Below are 19,456 nucleotides of genomic sequence, written 5' to 3'. Positions count from 1 at the left end.
TGGGAAGTAATCCATGATGATATTGGGACCGAGAGTTGCACCACATGGAGAGTTTCTGTGAAAGCCACTAAACCCATAATGCCGTTTGACCCTCTCGTTCGTGTGGCCGCTCAGCAAGAGCAATATGTGCTGCATTTATCCTCTGAGAATGCAAAGAGGGGCTTTCTCAAGCCTTGCGAAGCAGACTGATAAAGCGTTGAACCTTCCTTATTGTCGTGATTATTAAACACTACCTATGTTCAGGTAATAACCGCTATATAGTATATGCATAGTCACTTTCGCACCCAGCTGGCCACTGCCTTCACCATTAGGGAGCGGCAATCTCGTCCGCCTTCCACCCTCAAACCACAAAAAACATCCATTTATGCATAGTCACTCTATGTCTAGGCAGGAACCTTGGATCTTGGAGTGGCCATGTCTGACGCCAGGGGAGGTCCGCGTAGGTGGCATGTCCTGTTATAGTGGGCTAGTTGGCTTTGGTGGTCGTAAGGATCATTCTTGGTAGTTGCAGGGTTCCGCTTTGGTGTATTCTCACATCGCATATCAGCATGTTTGGGGGCTTTAAGTTAATAAGAGACCCATCAGGGTCAAAGAAATTCGTAAACGGACGTATGCTACCAGCAGGACAAAAAAGTATCAAAAACTCGATGACACAGAAGATTACCATGTAGGCTACTACTGCCTTGTGTGGTTGGCTCATCGCTTTTTTTTTCCCCATTTTGGAGTGCCATCTCATTCTCACTTTTTTAGGTAAGCTGTAGGTTGAAAACAGATTTCTATTTCCCCCCTCGTAGCATATCCCAATTTTATGGTAGTGCAAGGATAATGCTAGGTCGAGAACTGCCGCGCCGCCGCGGACTAGTTCTAGAGCTTCCCACTACGCCTCAAGAAATGGATCAGGGCTCACAATTGAGCCTTGACCCATGCTAGGCCAGCACTTCCAAAAGTCATCGCAGCACCTCCTAACTGTGCAACTCCGTTAACGATGACCAAGCCGTTTCCTCCTGCGCCAGCACTCTGTCCTATCGCCATCGCGCTCCCCGCTACAATGTTTCCGATCCAACTATGGGCGGTTGCGGCTGCAGAACCTGTATCTCGGAAACAAATGGTTATTCAAGTTTCATAGCACAGGAGATAGAGAGCATTTTGTTGACTTTTCTACATTGCACATACCTGCTTGTGTACCGTTCATCGTAAAGCCTAAACTCGACAGTACTGGGCCTGTTGCCAGGCCAGGAGCCGCCAGAATAATCGTTCCGGTGGTGCCGACAACTGCGCAGGCAGCGAGAATTGGGTTTTGAGCACTCCAGCTTGCTACCTACTGGATTTTAGTGGCATGCATTCGAACCATTTCATACGTAGAAGGTGTATACCAACCTGAACTGTCAAGTTTGCGGACTTTTCAAGGGCAGGTTTGCCATAAACTATGACAATCTTACCGCCTTCCAACCCCGCTTGCATGATTCTCGTACCCCCAGCCATCAAAACCTCAGGGGAGAGAGTTCGAAAAGACATGGATAATGTTACAGCTCAGGCACGAAGATATCAAATAAGCATAGTAGTATTTAACGAAAGTATCAAGACTGAGGAGGCAAGGAAGAAGAAGAAAACCAGCAGGGAGAAGAGATAGCTTAAGTACACAGCAAACGAGCAAACCATCCCAACTTGGCAAAAGCTGCAAACCTTCCCCACGAAGCAAACAGACAACTGAGGCTATTCCCAGTCCCGAAACGGCACCTTCGTCACAGATAAAATGGTCTAATCGTTGAACAAGCAGCTGAGCAAGGCCTTCTTGTTGCAAATAATCCGTAAAAAGAAGCATTGAAGGAAAGCCTAAGAGTTTGGTGTCCGAGATGCAAGGGAGTCTGTCTGATCTCGGCCTTACAGAAACTCCGGACACAGAGCAAACGACTTACCCAAAGTACAATAAAATCAACTTAAGTGCCTGCTTGCCTGCCGACCAATATAGGTGAGGATCGTCAACATGAGCTGTTGGATAGCCCCGAGGCAAGATCTAGACAAAAGAACGACTGCCATCTCCCATACCACTTCATAGCGTTGTAAGTGTCACTTGACTGCCATCAAGATTACGAATCTGGATCTAATTAATCTCGAGAGGATATACTCTTAAGTCCTATCCCCGAATGATGACCTATATTAAAGATACATGGTTAATCTATAAACAGAAGTTCATACATGCCTGGGTACAGTACTCTATACTACCCAACTCCGGACTGGTATGGCCAGACTCAATAGCTATCTCTACCGGATCAACGTTGCAGACACGGACCAGTGTGCATGTGGACAAGCAAAAGAGACCGTGGAACACTTCCTCTTTCGATGTCGGAAGTGGACCACACAACGAATAGCACTACTGCAATGTAGCCAAACTCACCGAAGAAATCTCTCCTTCTTTCTGGGCGGGAAATCGCCTTCTGATAATCCGCAATGGACACCAGACTTGGAAGCTGTGCGAGCCTCAATACGATTCGCGATCGCCACGGGCCGACTCGACGCCACCTAGCCACGTCAACCAACACAACGACACCCCCTCACCAACCTACACCTACCACCTTGTGCCACAAATGGTGGACGCGCTTCAACTGCCGAAGATAGGATATTGAACAGTTGAAGAAGCGCCTTCAAGCCAGTCTACTAATCAACTTACTAACCCACAGGGATCCCTTTGATATTGACAGCTGAGAGGGAGCACATATACTGCAAGGATCCATGTATGGGCTCGAAGGAGACACGGCAGATGTATATTAGGACGTGTATCGATAGATTAGTTTTAGTTGCCCTTTCGGCTCAGCCGCCGGGCGTTAATGAATTGTATGTGTGTACTCTATACTGTAGCAAAGCCTTTCTTTTCTCAAGTGCTATATGATATATACTTTCCGAAAAACATACGAAGAAATCTGGGATTACCATCTTATATTTTTTTTAATAATTAATTCAAAATGAAGGATCCAGAAATGATAAGATCTTTGATTCAGCTACTATACTAAAAGGTGAAAGATACTAATGAAAGGGGTAAGAATCTCTGAAATCTATCAATTCTCGGCCTGGGGAGTATTTATAGTGAGTAACCATCTCTAACGCAAAGCAACGCTATCCAGCCATACTGTATGTATATCATTTTGGATGCAACGAGTGAATGTTTTGGCTACAGCTAAAGTGCTGCCCTCACTATAATTTGGTATAGTTCTTCATCCAGATAGGATCTCTGCCTGTGAGTTACCAACTGGCTAAACTCGGTGGCTTGCTAATCACGGGCCGCAAGAATACGTTGGACTAAGCTTGAAGTTTACCTAGATATAAGGGCCACGAGCTGCCTAGTATTTATCACAATGATATTCGATTCCATTTAGGTGTTCCAATTTTGTTCATACCCTTTCCTATATTTCAAAAATAAGCATGATCGGTCGTTTGGGTGGGCTTTTACCAGTGATTTTCTCGTCTGGGACTCTGATCTGCTTAGCGGTTGTTTTCAGTGGATGCACCTCGACCTCTGCACCTCCTAATCTGTACTTCATGAAGGTTAGTGGTCAACTTGATCTTTTGGAAGTAATATTACCACTCAACAGGTCAACCTAACCGGATTTTCCAGCATTGATCCCCTTAATCTCCGTCGTAGTATCAATATAGGCGGAGTGGATCCATCCACGGTGACTTCAGACGCTGGTGATATCGCAGGGAACGCAGCTAGTGCTGTACAAACGGCTATATCTCAGGCAACAAGTGCCGCAAAAACAGCAGCTACTGAAACGAACGGAGAGCTTCAAAGTTTGGCCAATGAAATTAAAACACAACTCCCAAGCTCCTATAATATAGGGATCTGGGGCGACTGCCAAAAGAATACACGTGGGGGAACTAATTGCACGACACCCAGTACATCCTTCTCATTTGACCTTGAAAGCATCCTTGGCTCAGTATCTAAGGATGCCGCATCAATCATTCCGGGTTTTGACAAGCTCCTTGCAGCAAGCCGAACCCTATCAAGATGGTCAATTTCAGCCTATATAATCGGATTTTTATTAACCGCGGCTACCTTTGCCTTAGTAGTTGTGAATCTGATTTCTGCCTGGGGAAATGTCGTTACTGCATTATCTTCTTTCGTAAGTTAATTTAAAACCGGAACTGAATTGGACTAATCTAGCAAATCAGATCGCGAGTGTGTTCGTTATGGGCGCTGCAGTTGGTAGTACAGTGATTTACGTCACTATGAAGGCAGCAATTCAAGCCGTTCTCAAAGATTTCGGCGTTGAGGCGAGTCTTGGCCCACATATATTTGCGACCTTGTGGCTTGCGGTGTCATTTTCAATAATGGCGACACTTTCTTGGCTCATTCGTCTCGTTTGCTGTTGCTGTATCTGACTTGAATAACTATATGGCAAGACACTTTCATACTTCCAGCGAGGTAGAGACCAGGGTCCGGACTGAGTGCAGCCTCAAATAGAGAAGATTGGTTGATAAATGCTGAAGAATTTAGCAAGTATTCGGTTAGAGACGTGTCGTATTTGAAATGGAATAACTTTGTCCCAATTTATGTGGGGCTTGTCTTGTTGGATTTCGGATACAGCCGCCGTGTAATTTTACGCCATGCGCGGGGGCGTGGAACGTTCGATCACGTTTCACATACCCAAGAGGGCCAAGACGGCAATAATGTCGTGCACAATACCCCTCTTCTGGTCCCTTCAGGTATTCCTGTGCTTCTCCTCCCTCTTGGTATATCAGCACTCAAACAAAAGGGACTCACACTCTTGCTATCCTTTAATCAACAGTTGTTTGGCTACCTGCCGAATAACCAATCGGCAATATTTTATTCGCCTTGTCCGTGTATATTTTATTTCCCTCTGTTTCCACCTTCGTCTCGAGCAATGGAAAGACAGGCAACCTCGGCAAAGGGACCGTCAGCTTCGACGCAAATTCCAGATGCCAGCGGGTCTGGTAGCCTCGTAGGTTATTTCCGGCTGGCTCGCGGGCACCTGAGCCGCCAAACGTGCGTAATACAAGACTCAGTGACCAAATGCAGGTGGTATTTTGAAACTGGCCTTGATTCAATAGCTATTGGGGTTCCTTTATCTTCAACATAGGTGCCTTTGTTCTGCCAGCCCTATATAGTACTCTCAGCAAACTATGGGTTGCGGAGATTGACTCTAGTCAAGTTGTGACGACTGACGTGTATACCTATATTGGAGTGATCGTCGAGGTTTTAAATGAGGGTTTCCCTCGCTCGGCGTGGTTATTGATAGGGGATAATGCCACCCGGTCTATGCGCTCGCGTCTGGATCTGACGTGCACCATGATTGCAGCCACAGCCGTGCAGGGTTTTGTGGTCATGGTCATATTTCTGATTCATCCGCAAAGTCTTGCATCGGCATTTGTTCCCGCTAAGGTTCGACAATCCTCAATGACGTACATTAGACTGTCTTCTGTCCAATTTTTTACCTCTGCGGTGGAAGCAGCCTTATCCTCATCGACACGGGCATTGGACAACCCCGATGTGCCGTTGGTGATAAGCTCGAGCAAGTTCATGATCAATATACTATTAGACCTGCTTATTATCTCAAGGTTCCGTGTCGGCCACTCAACGCCAACTGTCATCCACCAGGCCATCATTCGGCTAGCTTGTGACTGTCTTTCCGCTCTCGCGGGCTTATCAAACTTCGTATTGATTATCGCACGTCGCAAAATAGATGCGAGCGATCGATGCCATTTTTATGTGAGCATCTCGGCGCTCAAGATTTTGCTTCGACCAAGCATTTACACCTTCATGGAATCTGCAATCAGAAATGCCATTTACCTCTGGATTGTGCATGAGATCGTGCAACTTGGTGAAACTTACGCAACTGCCTGGGGTGTCTTTAATACTATTCGCTGGGGCCTCATTATGGTACCTGTCCAGGCGCTTGAAACATCTACACTCGCCTTTGTTGGCCATAACTGGGCATTTTTCCGAGCGTCAAAGGAGGCACAGTATCCAAAGGCATCCCGCAAAGAGGTTTTAGGTAAGATGTAGTATGCGAAGGGATTTTTCGTCGGTACTGATAATCATATAGGGATCTTGCGGCCTGCCCTTATGTCCTGTTTGGTCGGTCTTGTCTACGAAGTCGTTCTTTTCGCATCTCTTTCCGTACAGGGAGTTCAGTCGTTTGCATATTACCTCTCTGGCTCGAGAACCGTAGCAAAAACCACTCAAGAAATGTGGAAGGTAAGTCCAATACTACGAGAAACTTTGAAATGGTACTAGTCACTGACGCACTCAGGTCGTTGACTGGACCTACATATTCTACGGTCTGAGCTACCAACTTGCAGCTGTTCTCCTCGCCACATCACCTCGGTGGTATCTTTACCAAGCACTTGGTTCCAACATCTTTTGGATGCTTCCTTGGGCAATTTTTATTACTAAAATATCACTTCCACAATCTTCGTCGTGGACCTATTACGCCATCATTTTCGGTGGGGCAAACGTTTTCGACTTCTTTGATGTCAGCCTGATAACCATGGCATGGCTTTATAGATTAGTGAAGGGAAAGGTTAAGATTACTCCGGCGGCGTCATCAGGAGATCCAGAAGTTGGACAAGGAAATGAATAATCTACGCGCCTCCACTGAAGACTATTTCGCATACGTTAATCTTTTCTACAACGTGTTCGGTACCGGTCTTATATTTTCGCGCTATCTTCGCGATAAAATCATTCATAACACTGCGTTTTAAACAACAAAGTAACTCCGTCACGCCTTTAAGTACAGCAACAGCGCGCCAACCGTGCTCTGGATGGCCTAATGGCTAGACTTTGAGATTTGATGCTCTACTTTCTATGTCACATTAGCGCGCGTTCGGAAAAGCGAGCTTGGGAAATTGAGATGGATAGCATAGAGTTTTGCTTACCAGGACACGGGAACAGCGTTTTCAGAGGAGGCTTGTGGCTTCCCCTATTTGTATGCAGTCGCTTCTTTTGTGTTCGTTTATATTCAAAGGCTGCTCCCAGACCAATAGGGTTTGAAATTTGGTTCGATATACCCGTTGTTGGGGTTGGTGAGCAGGAATCCAGAGCATACTGAAGATTTTGGGTAAGCGTCTCGGCGGACGAAGACGTTCGGAATCGCATTATGTAGAGGAGAGAATGAACTACTTTCTAAATAAAACCCTACGAAGCTTTGAATGGGAGTGCTAGGGATTTATATGTCAAGAAAGCGACCTGAAAGGGGTTTCCAGTATTACAGAATACTCAGACAGATTCTGGTTCCCAGGAGCGACGGAAACCAGATGGGTGTCTGACTCACTAGCGCAACCTTTTTCCTCTTCGTACGTATGGAACTACTACATTTCAATTTGAAGATTGGCGGCGTTTCTTATTCTAGGGAGTTGGATTTAATTGATACTTGAGAGATGTGGCTATCACAGCCCATCAGATTGCGATCTCGGTCTACTTTGAACAAGGTACAACAGAACGCGCACATTTCCTAGAAGTGATCGGCTGTCAGCGCACGGACATCCAGAACCATGCCGACGTGGGTCTGGGAAAACCCATGCCCTTTACTTCTAAGATTGAGTAGTGTGCGTAGGAATGGCAAGGGATTGCGTTCAAATGGCGAAAGCGTGGGCCACCCGATCAGCCGTCGCGTTTCCTCATCAACAAACCCCTCGTTAGAGACTCGCCCTTCCGGAATATCGCCACAAACGCCTGTTACCAGACCTAGGAAGTTCCGGAAGTATTCATAAGCCGAAAAATCTTCGAAATAAAGGCTTCCGGAGAATAGCGATAAGCCTTGGATTATCTCGCGAGACCAAGTCCGATCGGTGCGAGCTTCGCCCGCGGTGAGAAAAGCTAGGTTGTCGAAAGAACACATGGTTTTGGTTGTCTTTGAGGCATACACGTGCAATTTTGTCGTTGGTGAGACTCGAATGTCAGGAAGGAGCTCATTGGCCTCATGTTGGCTCAATATTAGCAAGTCATCATTGTGAGAATTGGATAAGACCCAGTGAACAGGTTTCAAGAATTGGTCATCCACTGTGGCCTTGGCTCGCTTAACAGTTTTCACAAAATCTTCTGAAGCATAAAGCCGAGCACCTAAGGATGGTGGAATATCAAAGTGTCCAACAGAGGTTTTGCGAAGACCGTCGAATGCCAGACTGGCTGCAGATGTCCCGTTGTCTGGAAATTGGCCATACTTCACAAAGTATCGAATATCTTCATGCACATGATGAGAGAGGGGCTTTTGTTTGGGGGGTCGATAGATTTGCTGTTCTCTCTCTACTTCATGAGTGATCTGGCGTTCCTGTTCTTCGTGCAGTGTCGGGCCGCCTGGGATCCCGACGCTAGCAAGCGACTCCACGAGAAGCTCGCGTAGTTTAGGTTCGCTTGGATCTATGTACTCATCCAAAGTAGACGTTCCGGGCATCTGAGAAGGATCGTAAAGCTCAGACAATGTTTGCGCCTCAGCTTCTTCGATTCGTGCCACGACATCTTGAGCAGATGTACTTCCTTCGGTAAGCATGTTCCATAACCTGTCCCTCTTGTGATGTTGCAAGCCTTGCGAGGCCCAAAGAGGCCTCAGGCTTTCCAACGTATCGCATGTTTGCGTGAGTGTCCATTGGATGACGGAGAAGGAGTCCAATAATCCAAAGTTTACTCTCATGCCATGTCTGACTTCGGGGGGAATGAAAAATAGTACAGATTGGCCAACTCCAAGGCCGCGCATTCTGCTACACGCTTAACAAAATGTGAGAAAGATATCATCCCGCATTCATATAGCTTGGAGATACTTACCTTGTACAAGTCTATCTTTTGTCAAACGAGGGCCCGTCGTCACGGCGGCTCGATAAGTTGATGGAAGTTTCAGATCAACACCACGCGCGTGTTGCTGGTCCAGAAAGACCAGGCATCTATGCATTCTTTGGCGGAATGATGAGCACAAAAGTCTCTCAACGTGACCTTCTCGATCAACTACTGCGGCTTCATCATCTTCATCGAAGAAGATGGCGGCTTCAGCATCGTCGGCCGTGGACCGGGAGAGCCAGTGGTTGGCAACCCATTGATTACTTGACTCCAGGATTTGAGCTCCAACATCTATGATGACGTTTACTGGAGGATCCTGACTCCTGATCAAATCAATCAAGTGGGTGGTAGAAAGTTGACAGCCGTTCTCGTCCTGTGCTAAAACACACGCGCGGTTTTCTTTTTGTAATAGGCAACGTAGCACCATCGCATTTGTGAGCTGAAGATGAGGCAGGTCACGTTGAGGTATAGAGCTAGGGAGAAGCAGGCGGTTGTCATTCGTCCCACTGAACCCAGTCGTAAGTGGTTGATGTTCGCGGGAAGGAATGTCCCAGGCAGATGCGCAAAGCTTCCGCGGAAATTCCTTGGCCTCTTTCGGGAACACGACATGGGAAAGATAATAGTCGATTATGCCTTTTTGGTATTGCACGTGAGGGTAGAGGACACTGCAGAAAACTTGTGCGTCTTCCAGGTTCACTCCGCTAATAACTCTCAGTGCTGGGGGGAGACAGCTCATGTCTTTGGAGATCCAGGACTGATACAGTACTGAAGGGTCATTCTCCTTTCCCAACAAGGAGAAGCAAAGTCGTACTTGCTCAGTAGTGAGACCCTGGTAATAGTAGCTCAGGCAAGTCAATGTGATGGCGACATCGGGGTGGCCGAACTCAGCATTCTCGGAAGGAATGCCTTTAGCCCGAAATGGGACAGCCATTAGACAACGGGAGGGATGTAGGCCATAATCGACCAGCCAGCGCTTATTAGCCAGGGAAAACTTCAAGATATTATGAGCGAACAGACCACGCAAGACTAGTAGTTTGCGGAGCAAAACGCCTCCCTGGAAGTTCTCCTGGATGACATTTCTACACCCCCTTGTAGTGTCCATGAAGCGGATAAAGTCAAGCGCACTTTGTCGAACACGCCGAGCCCACTGTTGAATTGGCAAGCCCGGGAGACCTTCCTCACTGATGATATCAAGCACATTCGCAATTATTTTGTCAGGCGCTTCTGGTTGCAGAAAATGGAAGATTGGATAACGAGTTCCGCTGCGTTCAACATTCAGGCAATTTGGATGCTGCAAGCTTAATTTCTCGGCTTCACTAGCAACCAACGCAAGCAAAGCCTGTGTGATCTCCCATCGATCACTCTGTCCGTCGACTGTCTGCTGGGTGCCAACTGTATAGACGAGTTGAAATTTGGGGTCAAGAACTTCATCGCTCTCATCGATAAAGTTCCGGGAGTTGGTTTGCAGCCATCTTTCCAAATTTATCGCTTGATGGGCTAGTCTCGGATCTCCTTCCATCAAGTCCAAACCCACCAGGCGAAATGACAGGACTTGCTCCGGCAAAACTACTAGAACACCTCTTGTTCTTTGACATTCCAGATATATCTGGCGCAACTGGTCAATCATTGGTTCATCCAAAGGCGTGTCTCTTGCAAAGGGAATGTGATAGATATGCCGATCTAGCATCCCGCCAAGGCGTTGAGCTAGAAGATTCACGCTTTGTTTCAGAAGAGGCTTCAAGACGAACAACCGAAGCAAACAACTGGTATCCGCAAGCGTCAATGCAGTCATCGGAGTTATCACAGAAGTTTTTCCTTCACCCATGTTTAATTGCATAACCGCATTTGCTGAGCTTTCTGGTCTGATAATGTTCAGAGCCACTTGTGTCTGTGATTCGCGGATGGTGAGGTTGCTTTCAATCTCGAAAAGTAGCCAATCAGGGTAATCATGAGCATTCCATCCTTCTTGACTGACATTTTCTGATTCTTTGAAAAATCCGTCAATATCGTCTCGATCGTAGCAATTTAATAGTCGTTCGGCACGACGTAGTGAGGCGATGCTGCTTGCAAATGTCAAGATAGTGGTTTTCCAAGACCCTGGTACTGATTTCCAACGATTCGCAGACAGAAGTGACAGGATTGAGAAACTGGTGATATACGGCGAAAGAATCGATTCTGAAACGTCCTCCCAGAAATTTCCTGTCGACTTCAATGATTCTTTAATCATGGCCCAGAGCATTTCTCTTCGACTTTGTTGAAAAGCGTAGTATTCAGCAATGACGCTCCGCTCCACTGGGAGCGCTTTTGGAGGGCAAGGCATGTCTGCTTCCTGGAGAGCCTCCAAACTCTCTTCAAGACTTTCGCCAAGCTCGCGCCGACATGCATTTAAACTTTCTCGGAAACCTAAAATCAACGACCGAAGTTCTGTATTTAACTCGGCATTGTAGCATTGTGGCGTGCGGTACAGAGAGAATTTGAGAGGTGGGCTTTGTTTCGGCAGGCTAGGCGGATTGGAGGATGACAGAATATTCAAGAGCCCGGGTGGAGAAAACGGTGGACGAGGACAGAACGATTTTCCAGGCGGTGAGGAGGGAATTCCGATTTCGGTCACAAGCTCATTGTCGACTGTGGTATCCAAGTTTTCTTGAACCAAGCGAAGAAAGGCCAGAAATTGGCGATTCTGGTACCATTTCGTGCAGAGCAACGAGCATGCTTCCGAAGCCCCTGATTTATCCATCCGTTCAATCTCAGGCAGCTGAGGTACTTTGCAAGGCCATTGTCCTCTGATGGCCTCTAGGCATGACTCCATGTCGGCCTCCTTCTGCAGATCGTATTCCTCCTGGCGCTGCTTGCTCACTCTCTTTTGTGCTTTGGTGATTCTGATGATCGTGGGACAGAAGAAATGGCTGTAATTTCTTTCGATTGCTGCATTGACTTCTTGAGGATCGATTTCTTCGCCCGCTTCCAGGTCAAGGGCTTCTCGTTGACTGAACGGAAATGGAAGGTCCCGAAATATGCCAGAAAATGCGACAGTTAAAAGTGGATAAATTTGGAGTTCCTCCCTTCCAGAAAATGCAATCGTGCAAAAGAGAGACATGAGGCTGTATGAGTCTCTGCCTTGATCACTGGATCGGCAAAGCTCATACAGAGAACCCCATGCGTCTCTGAAGGACAATCTCAGTAGCTCTGAGCAGGTAAAGTCCTGCACAGAGGTCCATGAGAGCCGGACACTTTTCCAAGACCCCACGCTTCTAAGAAGATCAGAGCATTGTGAGAGGCAAGGCCGCCAGTTTCTCACCAGGGTCGCGATTTTATAAACACGGTGACTGCGGTCACTCTGATAATCACGGTCACGAGACCTATATAATGTTGGCTGAGGTAGTTGACGTGCTGCACTACCGCCATATTCAGAACAGTGGAACTGTGAATTGCGAGAACGGGCTCTTTCGAGGAGATTTTGATCTCCACGATCTTTATAACAGTCCATCATTTCATCACGATCGGCGTCACTTACACCATGGAGTGTACAAAACCTGCTTGCATTCTCCACGATTTCCTGTGCAAGGACTCGGAAATCATCGTGCTGGGCTAGTTCGCCAAGCTCACTGTTCCACGACACGGTTTGCATGGACTTCAAATGACGCGGGTAGTAGCGACGACGAGGGGTCAGGGTTGCAATGACTTTTAAGAGCGCAATTGTTTCGGAGCTAAGTGGAAACGAGGTTCTCAGGCATGCCTGCCCTAAAATTCGTATGGCTTCCGCAGTCCCTGAACGCTCTGTTGCAGGATCAGGGAGAATATGGCTCGTAACAGCGTGCATATATGCCAGATAAAGTATCTCTAACATGTCGAATGACCCCTGTAAAACCTTCAAATGACGATCGAGCGAGTAGTGAAAATACTTCCGATAAGATCCTTTGGGTGCATTGACAGTCACAGAAGTTTGGTGCTTGGTCTTGATTAATTGAACGCTTCCATAGGGTATCAGCACGGAGCGGCAACGTTTCTTGGTGTCCAGTAGCACAAGCTTGTTCCGTAGACCATATAAACATCCGATATCTTGGTCGTGGTCAACCATTGCGTTAAGTTCCTGGCAATCGAGCGCGCCAGCTTTGTTGATGATGAATTTTAGACGAAGTCGGACCATGTCGACCTCCACGGACTTGCGATTATCTCTCCCAGTCTGGATGACATGTATATATCCAGGATCATCCAATACCTCCAAAACAGCCCTTAATTGTTGGAAAAGATGGCTCCTTATGTCGATCAATGCATTATCACATCTGCTCATGGTTGAGATCCCTCCTGGCGCAGCGTTCATTAAGAGGTTCCAGTTACTCGACCGCGGGATCCATAGATGTTCAAGGGAGCGAAACTCGAGTGTCCCGGTCTCCAAATTGAGCCAATGCCCATAGTTCGAAACTAAATCCTCCGGAAAATCTCCAGCCAAAATTTCGTGGGGGATAAGCTGTAGCAGCTGATGTTCGGCTCGTGCCTTTATTATAAGACCTTTTGCGTTCAATGAAAAGTGGATCTGCGACACAGACTTAATATCTTAGTCGTTCGAGAAAATGGCCAGGAAAACTAACTGAATATCCTTCATAAAGGATCGTCGACATAAATACTGACCCTTTTAGATTTGAGGGCAGTACCGTAAGTGTTCGCTATATAGTTAGCATGGAAGCTGGCAACTGAGGGATTATGGTGGACCACATTCTCACATTGCCAAATATGCGCTGAAATGAAAGCAGGTTGGTGTACTCCTCAAGAAGTCGTCCTGGGGGACAGTTCGCTAGAAGAAGCTCTCCACTGAGCAGATTGTAATGGATATCTTGTGGACATTCACGGGGCCCAGCAATCGATTGGTTGGCAACCCAGCGCGACAGTGTTCCCGGACATGTAGTCCACGAAGACGTAATCTCCAGATCAGGTATGCTCATCTTTATCGCTTCATTAAATCCTGATGAATCATCCGCAATCATTTGACGGGCATGTTCTTCAAGGTAATGAAGAATTTTGGTTGTCCATATAAGACTATTTCCAACGTCGAATGGGAGATGGTCACGGGATCGCGGCGTATTCTCAAAAACCAAGATTGAGCACCTTGTCAAATGGAAGAGGTCGGTACGGTTATCTAGAACAAGCGGAAGATGCTGTGGCTCTACCGCATATGTGAGTTGACAGATACCGCCAATCTTAACGATAAGCAATTGCTGGGCTTCACATTGCGCATCTGTTTGACTCTCCAGTCTTTCTGCTAAAGCCTCACACCACTTCAAGCACGTTCTTCTGCTTCGACGCAGTAAAGAAGCCGCTCTGTCAACATCTCCGAACCCATTGGACAAGCTTAGAGCTCGAATTCCAAGTGTAACAAGAGTATGAAGCGTGTAATGCTCGTTCCAGTTGGCTTCAATGGAACTGAGCTTTTGTTCCAAGCACTCCAGCAGTTGGCTCCCTAAGCCATCTTTGTTAAATGATACGTGAGCTTCTCTTAGCTCTGAGCCAGGGTTTGGGCCCGTGAGCTCCCAGGCCGCTTGACGAAATAGCAAGCCCACCGCCTGTTCATTCATTGAAAGTGAAGATGAAGCCAGCTCGCGGACTATGTTATGCCACTGCACTCTTGTTCCTGCACGGAGGCAGCCGAACGCGACGAATTCATGCAGACTAATCTCGGAAGGACAGTGCTGCTGGTCCGCTATGACCTGGTTCTCCGAGTGTGCAGAGGAGTCGACTGTGTATTGAAGGCAAGAGTATGGCCCTGGTGGGAGGTGAAATGTACACCACCGCTTTACCGAAGGGTAATCTTTCTGATCTCCCACCCAGTTGTTATCCTTGCTATCAAGAATTCGAAGCCGGAACCCATTAGGTGGAGTGATGTCATTGAAAGCAATAGGGAAGTGTCGATTACTGTAGTGAGTTCTCTTCCAGGACTTCGCTGTTGATCCTAGAGTGAGGCGTTGACCATGATTCACGCAGAACTGCTGCGTATCTTTATATGAAAGGAGATTCTGCTGGACATCGGGACCTCGCTCGCTTCGCCGTCGGCCAAGATCCTGAATTATTTTCCAAGTAATATCGCGCCACCATGCAAACCAATGTGGGCATTGTAGCTCGAAAACAACTGATTTGAGAATATTCTCATCCACCGGGAGTGGCCATTCGTATACATCTATGCTCAGGTTTCTGGCATCACTCTCGATAGAGCAGCACGGGCACACCGCAGAGTGGCAATTTCTCCCGCGCGAATCAATGTCCCACTGGTGCGGGGTTCGAAAAGCCCGGTTCATAAGTTCTTCGTAAAGTTGAGTCTTTATTTGCCACTCCACTCTTTTCGCATCGACGCTACTTCGAGCATGCCTCTCTACTTGTTCCCGGAGCCGTTGGTGTATCTCTGAATTATCAAAGAAAGCAACAGAGAATCCTGGCCGACCGGGGTCGGAAAAGATGCTTGGAACACCACTTGTTTGCTCTCGTTTCCTGTAACGAATATATGTTTCAACCCTACTAGCTCTTTGCATTTCGCAAAATTGTGGTAAGAGCAGGGGCTCGAGAAAATTATCCGGTATTTCAGGGGAGTAGGACCCCAAAAGCGGGCAGACAACAATGCACATTTTGTCTAAAATGACCCAAAGCTCCATGATACATACCATAGCCATGGACATGGCGTCCGGGCTATCGCTGTAAGCTTCGATAGCAAGATCGCAATAACTTTTAAGCAGCTCTCCAAGTAAACAGCACATATGGTCTGAAGGCTCGGTTGCGCTGTACCAAGAGCCCAGTGTGTGTTTGACCCAGCTCTCAAAGTCCGCTAGACATATAAGATCGCCACTTCTCAAAATTGGCAATCCAAATCTGTTGAATTGGTTGCGTTGCTCGTGTCGCCGATCAAAAGATGATTGTTCGACTTCCGCGGGGTCAGCAGACATGGCAGACTCCAGGTAGTATCGAGAATTTTTAAGCGATATATGGAAATCCTCGGGCACACAGGTAAACGATTTTGGTATGTGCGTCAGTGTCGATCTGGCAATCTTCTGCTGGGTACCTTGCAAAATGTCCCGTACGGCTGTTTCCGCTTTTCTGGCATGTCTCAGGACGAACTCGTAGGCTTCCCCCTCTAATTTGAGAAGGCGTCGACACGTCTTAACTCGGATGATCTCCAAGTGATCTGCAGGCACACTTGGTTGAATACGCGTGGATAAAATTCCAAGCTCAGCCACAAGATATAGCATGAAATTCTTGTATCGCTTTTGGCCTTCTCCGTTAGGAAGAGCACGTTGAAGCACTGTATGAAGTGCGACCCGAAACACAAACCAATGAGGGGACCTTCTCCAAGGCAGCCTGCTACTTCTCCAATTGACGTCATCCCGCGTGTTTTTGTAAAACAGTGGTGCTGTGCTGCTTTCCCCAAATGCCAGAAGTTGGCTCATCAGGCCTTCGGTGACAAGACCAGGGTGAGTGGTATCACGCTCTTCCGGAACTGGTATTCCAGCTTTGTGGGACTTGAACATCATTTCTCCCACTTCTTCAGTGGCCAGGCGTGTTAGGCTTTTAGAGAGCTCTTTACAGAACCCAGCATCCTCAAGCAAACCACCCGGAAGGGCAACGCTCACACCAGGTAACTGGCGCGCAAGGCTCCCAGGAGCGGATATTACGTCCGTTGCGCTAGGCGACGCTTCAAACGCATCAATAATCACTTTGTCATTGCATTTATCGTAGTATGCCACCCAGCCGCAATTTTGTGATCGGATGTATAAAGCGGCCGCCCCTATCATTATCAATCAGGCTAATTCTTCAAAACCAGGAGAGGACTAACACACCTTTGGATTTGAGGTCTGATATAATCTGGGTCAAGGTATCTTGACAAACCGCACCCCGCTTGTCCACTTCTTTCCAATCTTGAAGCATACCCACCACAATATGCCAAATCTCTTTTTCTTCTGGTGATGTCTCTGTTATGAAAGACTCCAGAGCTTCTTGAGCGTATAGGTGGAGGCTGCGCTCCGGGGGACAGCCATCCTCTAGTTCATCCTCATCATAGTGTTGTGGCAGCTGGGGGGAAGAATGACATGATGAAACAAGTATTTGAAGATGTTTTTCGAAAGGGGCATTTTGGGTCACTTTGATGCAGCAGCTTGTTAGGGCGAATATAGATCGTATGGAAAAAGAATGAAGAACTTTTTTTTTCGAATTGTCGTTCCAATTTTTTGGATAATTTTTGCTCCGTTTTCGTTTTTTTTTGCCTGAGTAGTGGGTTGGTTCTCTCTGGTCTGTTCAATTATCGTAAACAAATTTTAAGGTTAACATTCATGTTCAGTTCAGTTATATTTATAGACGGCTGGAAGGATAGTGGCGAAAGTAACTTAGAATATGTATTGCAACCTAATCTTACATTTTAGATCGTTTCTATGATGCATGTACTGTGTCTCGCATACTATAGTTTCTTGTATATGACAATGATGAACGTCACATGTTTGGAGGACATTATTAACAGACTCCAGAGCGTCGTATTCAACCATGCCACGGTTTCACTGCTTCCATCAAAGCTCCATGTAATTATAATCAAGAGCGTATGCGAGTTTCCTGAGGAGACGTATATTTTACAGATTTATTTACGTGGAGTGCCATTTGGGTATCGTTTCCACGTTCCGTACTGTATCATTTCTATGTTCCTTCAATCCAGAAAATGGTTCAAGATGCTTTAGTCAATCAAATGATCCACGTATGGCTGGTAAACTGATAACAAAATCCTCTCCAGAGTTGTAGCAAGCGTATTCCGCTTCACGGCATCTGGTTCATAGTTTATGACGCTTGGATGGAATCCCGATACAACCCAAAACTCATGGTCTTTGTATCTTATGGTCTCACACTCTCCTCCAAGTGCCTTGTCAACGGATGAACAAAGAGCACGAGCCAAAGGGTGATTGACGCTCCGCAGAAATGGGTATCTCGTGCATTGGCGCGAGTGTGTAGCACATTGCAAGACAACGATACCTGGAGGCCTAAACCTCTCCAAGTAGTGTCCTATTAGTTCAAATCCTTGCATGATTAACTCTCCAAGCTCTGTCCCTCGTCCATTTTCAATCATGCTTTCGAACCACTCGTCGCTCATCATCGGTAAGATGTCCCATATGGAAACATCAAATTCGATATCCAGGCCGATCCTGTCAAAGATCTGCTCAAGCCTCCCCAAGGCGGACTCCTTCCCAAACATTGCGCGAAAGTCCTCTGAGTGGCATCTGCACGGGTTCAGCATTAGGGTCACAGGTAAGTGACGGTAACCCATCGTCAGCCGAACATGATTTTGTAGACATTTTTCGGCTATCTGCAGTAATCCCCAGAGGTCCTTTGCTGATCTAAAGGCAGGATCGTTGGGGAGAATTCGGGTCTGACGATTGGCATCCGCAACCGGGGGAGACTCAGTTACAAGGTCTTTAACAGGGCGTTTGGTGCCTTTCAAGACTTCATAGCCTTCCAAAAATCCTGATGGTTGCATAGCGAGTTTTCTTTGCTATGTTCGTTGAGAGATATGACAATTGGAATGCGTTCAGGTTTCCACTGCAGTGACTCGTTTTTAAACTTGCAAACGCTCTTCCATAAGATGTGACTGAAAATGTACGCATCACCCGCGAGTTCTTTGCTGAGGAACTTCAGCTGAAGAATGTGGGGTGCTATCTCTCCCAATGTAACCGTCCTTGGCTTTACTACCCGGATTTGTTGGCTACTTCTACTGTAACTCTCATCTATACGTTGCTCTAGTTACAACCACTGTTGGTGCGTAGCGTTTTTGACGAAAAGGTGTGTTGATGATATCATACAAGGAGCCATAAAGGTAAACCGCGCTTGTTCTACATACCTTTTATGGCCAAATGTACGTTTATTGTTAGATATGGGCACAATTGCGAACCACATTTCCTGTCATCTTGAAATTGGATGCTGCCAAGTGCATTGTCGCCAGCATCATGGCAGCCCTCTCATCCGGAGCCATCTAAAAGGACTGCAGTAACAAATTAAGAAGTACGGTCTATTTATATACCATGGTGGTTTTGAAGTTTCCGTGAACGGTTTGGTCTGCCATTTTGATAGAAGGCTTAGGGCAATTGCCTCCAGGTCTCCCTACTTGACCTTCGTTGCTTACCCTTGTAGGAATCAGCATATAGTCAGACGTCATTCCACCGGCTTTAGGGCCATGATAAGGTATTCGATATTGCATGATGATGTAGAGAAGTAGAGACGTAGAGTTTTGCATCGATGCTTCAGCCTTAGTGGCAGAGAGCCGAGTGAGTATCTCTCATTTTCCAGGCGAGACGGACGAGCTCAGTGTTTCTCAACTTCGGAACAAGACCTAATTGTTACATTCAGGCTCCCATCTGGTGGCAATGGCCATTCTTCGAGATATATTCTGGCCCCTCATTAAAGCGAATCAGTTATGTAGAGGGGGTAGTCTTAAGACTCAGTTGACACTATGAGTGGTGGCAGGTGAGTGGATTAGGTTGCACTTGAAGAATGCGAGGAAAGAATACGAAAACTAGCCACTCGCCCGCCAAAAGCCCTGCTGGTGTAACATGGACACAGAAGTTCTCAAATCCTACCTTGCTGTCTATCCTCGTTTACGACCCTACGAGATCAGAGGATTTCCAGCTCTGATCTGATCCTTGAGGTTCATCTCAGCTC

General features: G+C 46.8%; 3 protein-coding genes across 3 annotated transcripts; 1 reads left to right on the top strand and 2 right to left on the bottom strand.

The window, feature by feature from the left end:
- Positions 1 to 903: 903 nt before the first annotated feature.
- Positions 904 to 1,515, bottom strand: N7539_008483 (uncharacterized protein; the record flags this gene model as incomplete). Its single annotated transcript, XM_056938078.1, has 3 exons — positions 904 to 1,088; positions 1,174 to 1,318; positions 1,378 to 1,515. The coding sequence occupies 3 exons, from the start codon at positions 1,513 to 1,515 to the stop codon at positions 904 to 906; spliced, it is 468 nt and encodes a 155-aa protein (XP_056786460.1).
- Positions 1,516 to 4,880: 3,365 nt separating this feature from the next.
- Positions 4,881 to 6,599, top strand: N7539_008482 (uncharacterized protein; the record flags this gene model as incomplete). The annotated part of the gene is made up of 4 exons (XM_056938077.1): positions 4,881 to 5,002; positions 5,068 to 6,011; positions 6,063 to 6,214; positions 6,270 to 6,599. The coding sequence occupies 4 exons, from the start codon at positions 4,881 to 4,883 to the stop codon at positions 6,597 to 6,599; spliced, it is 1,548 nt and encodes a 515-aa protein (XP_056786459.1).
- Positions 6,600 to 7,469: 870 nt separating this feature from the next.
- Positions 7,470 to 16,557, bottom strand: N7539_008481 (uncharacterized protein; the record flags this gene model as incomplete). Its single annotated transcript, XM_056938076.1, has 5 exons — positions 7,470 to 8,719; positions 8,777 to 11,772; positions 12,084 to 12,256; positions 12,300 to 13,319; positions 13,507 to 16,557. The coding sequence occupies 5 exons, from the start codon at positions 16,555 to 16,557 to the stop codon at positions 7,470 to 7,472; spliced, it is 8,490 nt and encodes a 2,829-aa protein (XP_056786458.1).
- Between the last annotated feature and the right edge of the window lie 2,899 nt (positions 16,558 to 19,456).

Source organism: Penicillium diatomitis (assembly GCF_028827545.1).
Source record: "Penicillium diatomitis strain IBT 30728 chromosome Unknown utg000013l_segment0_segment0, whole genome shotgun sequence".
NCBI lineage: Eukaryota > Fungi > Ascomycota > Eurotiomycetes > Eurotiales > Aspergillaceae > Penicillium > Penicillium diatomitis.
Note: the sequence above shows the minus strand (reverse complement) of the source record. Positions and strands in the feature narration are given on the sequence as shown.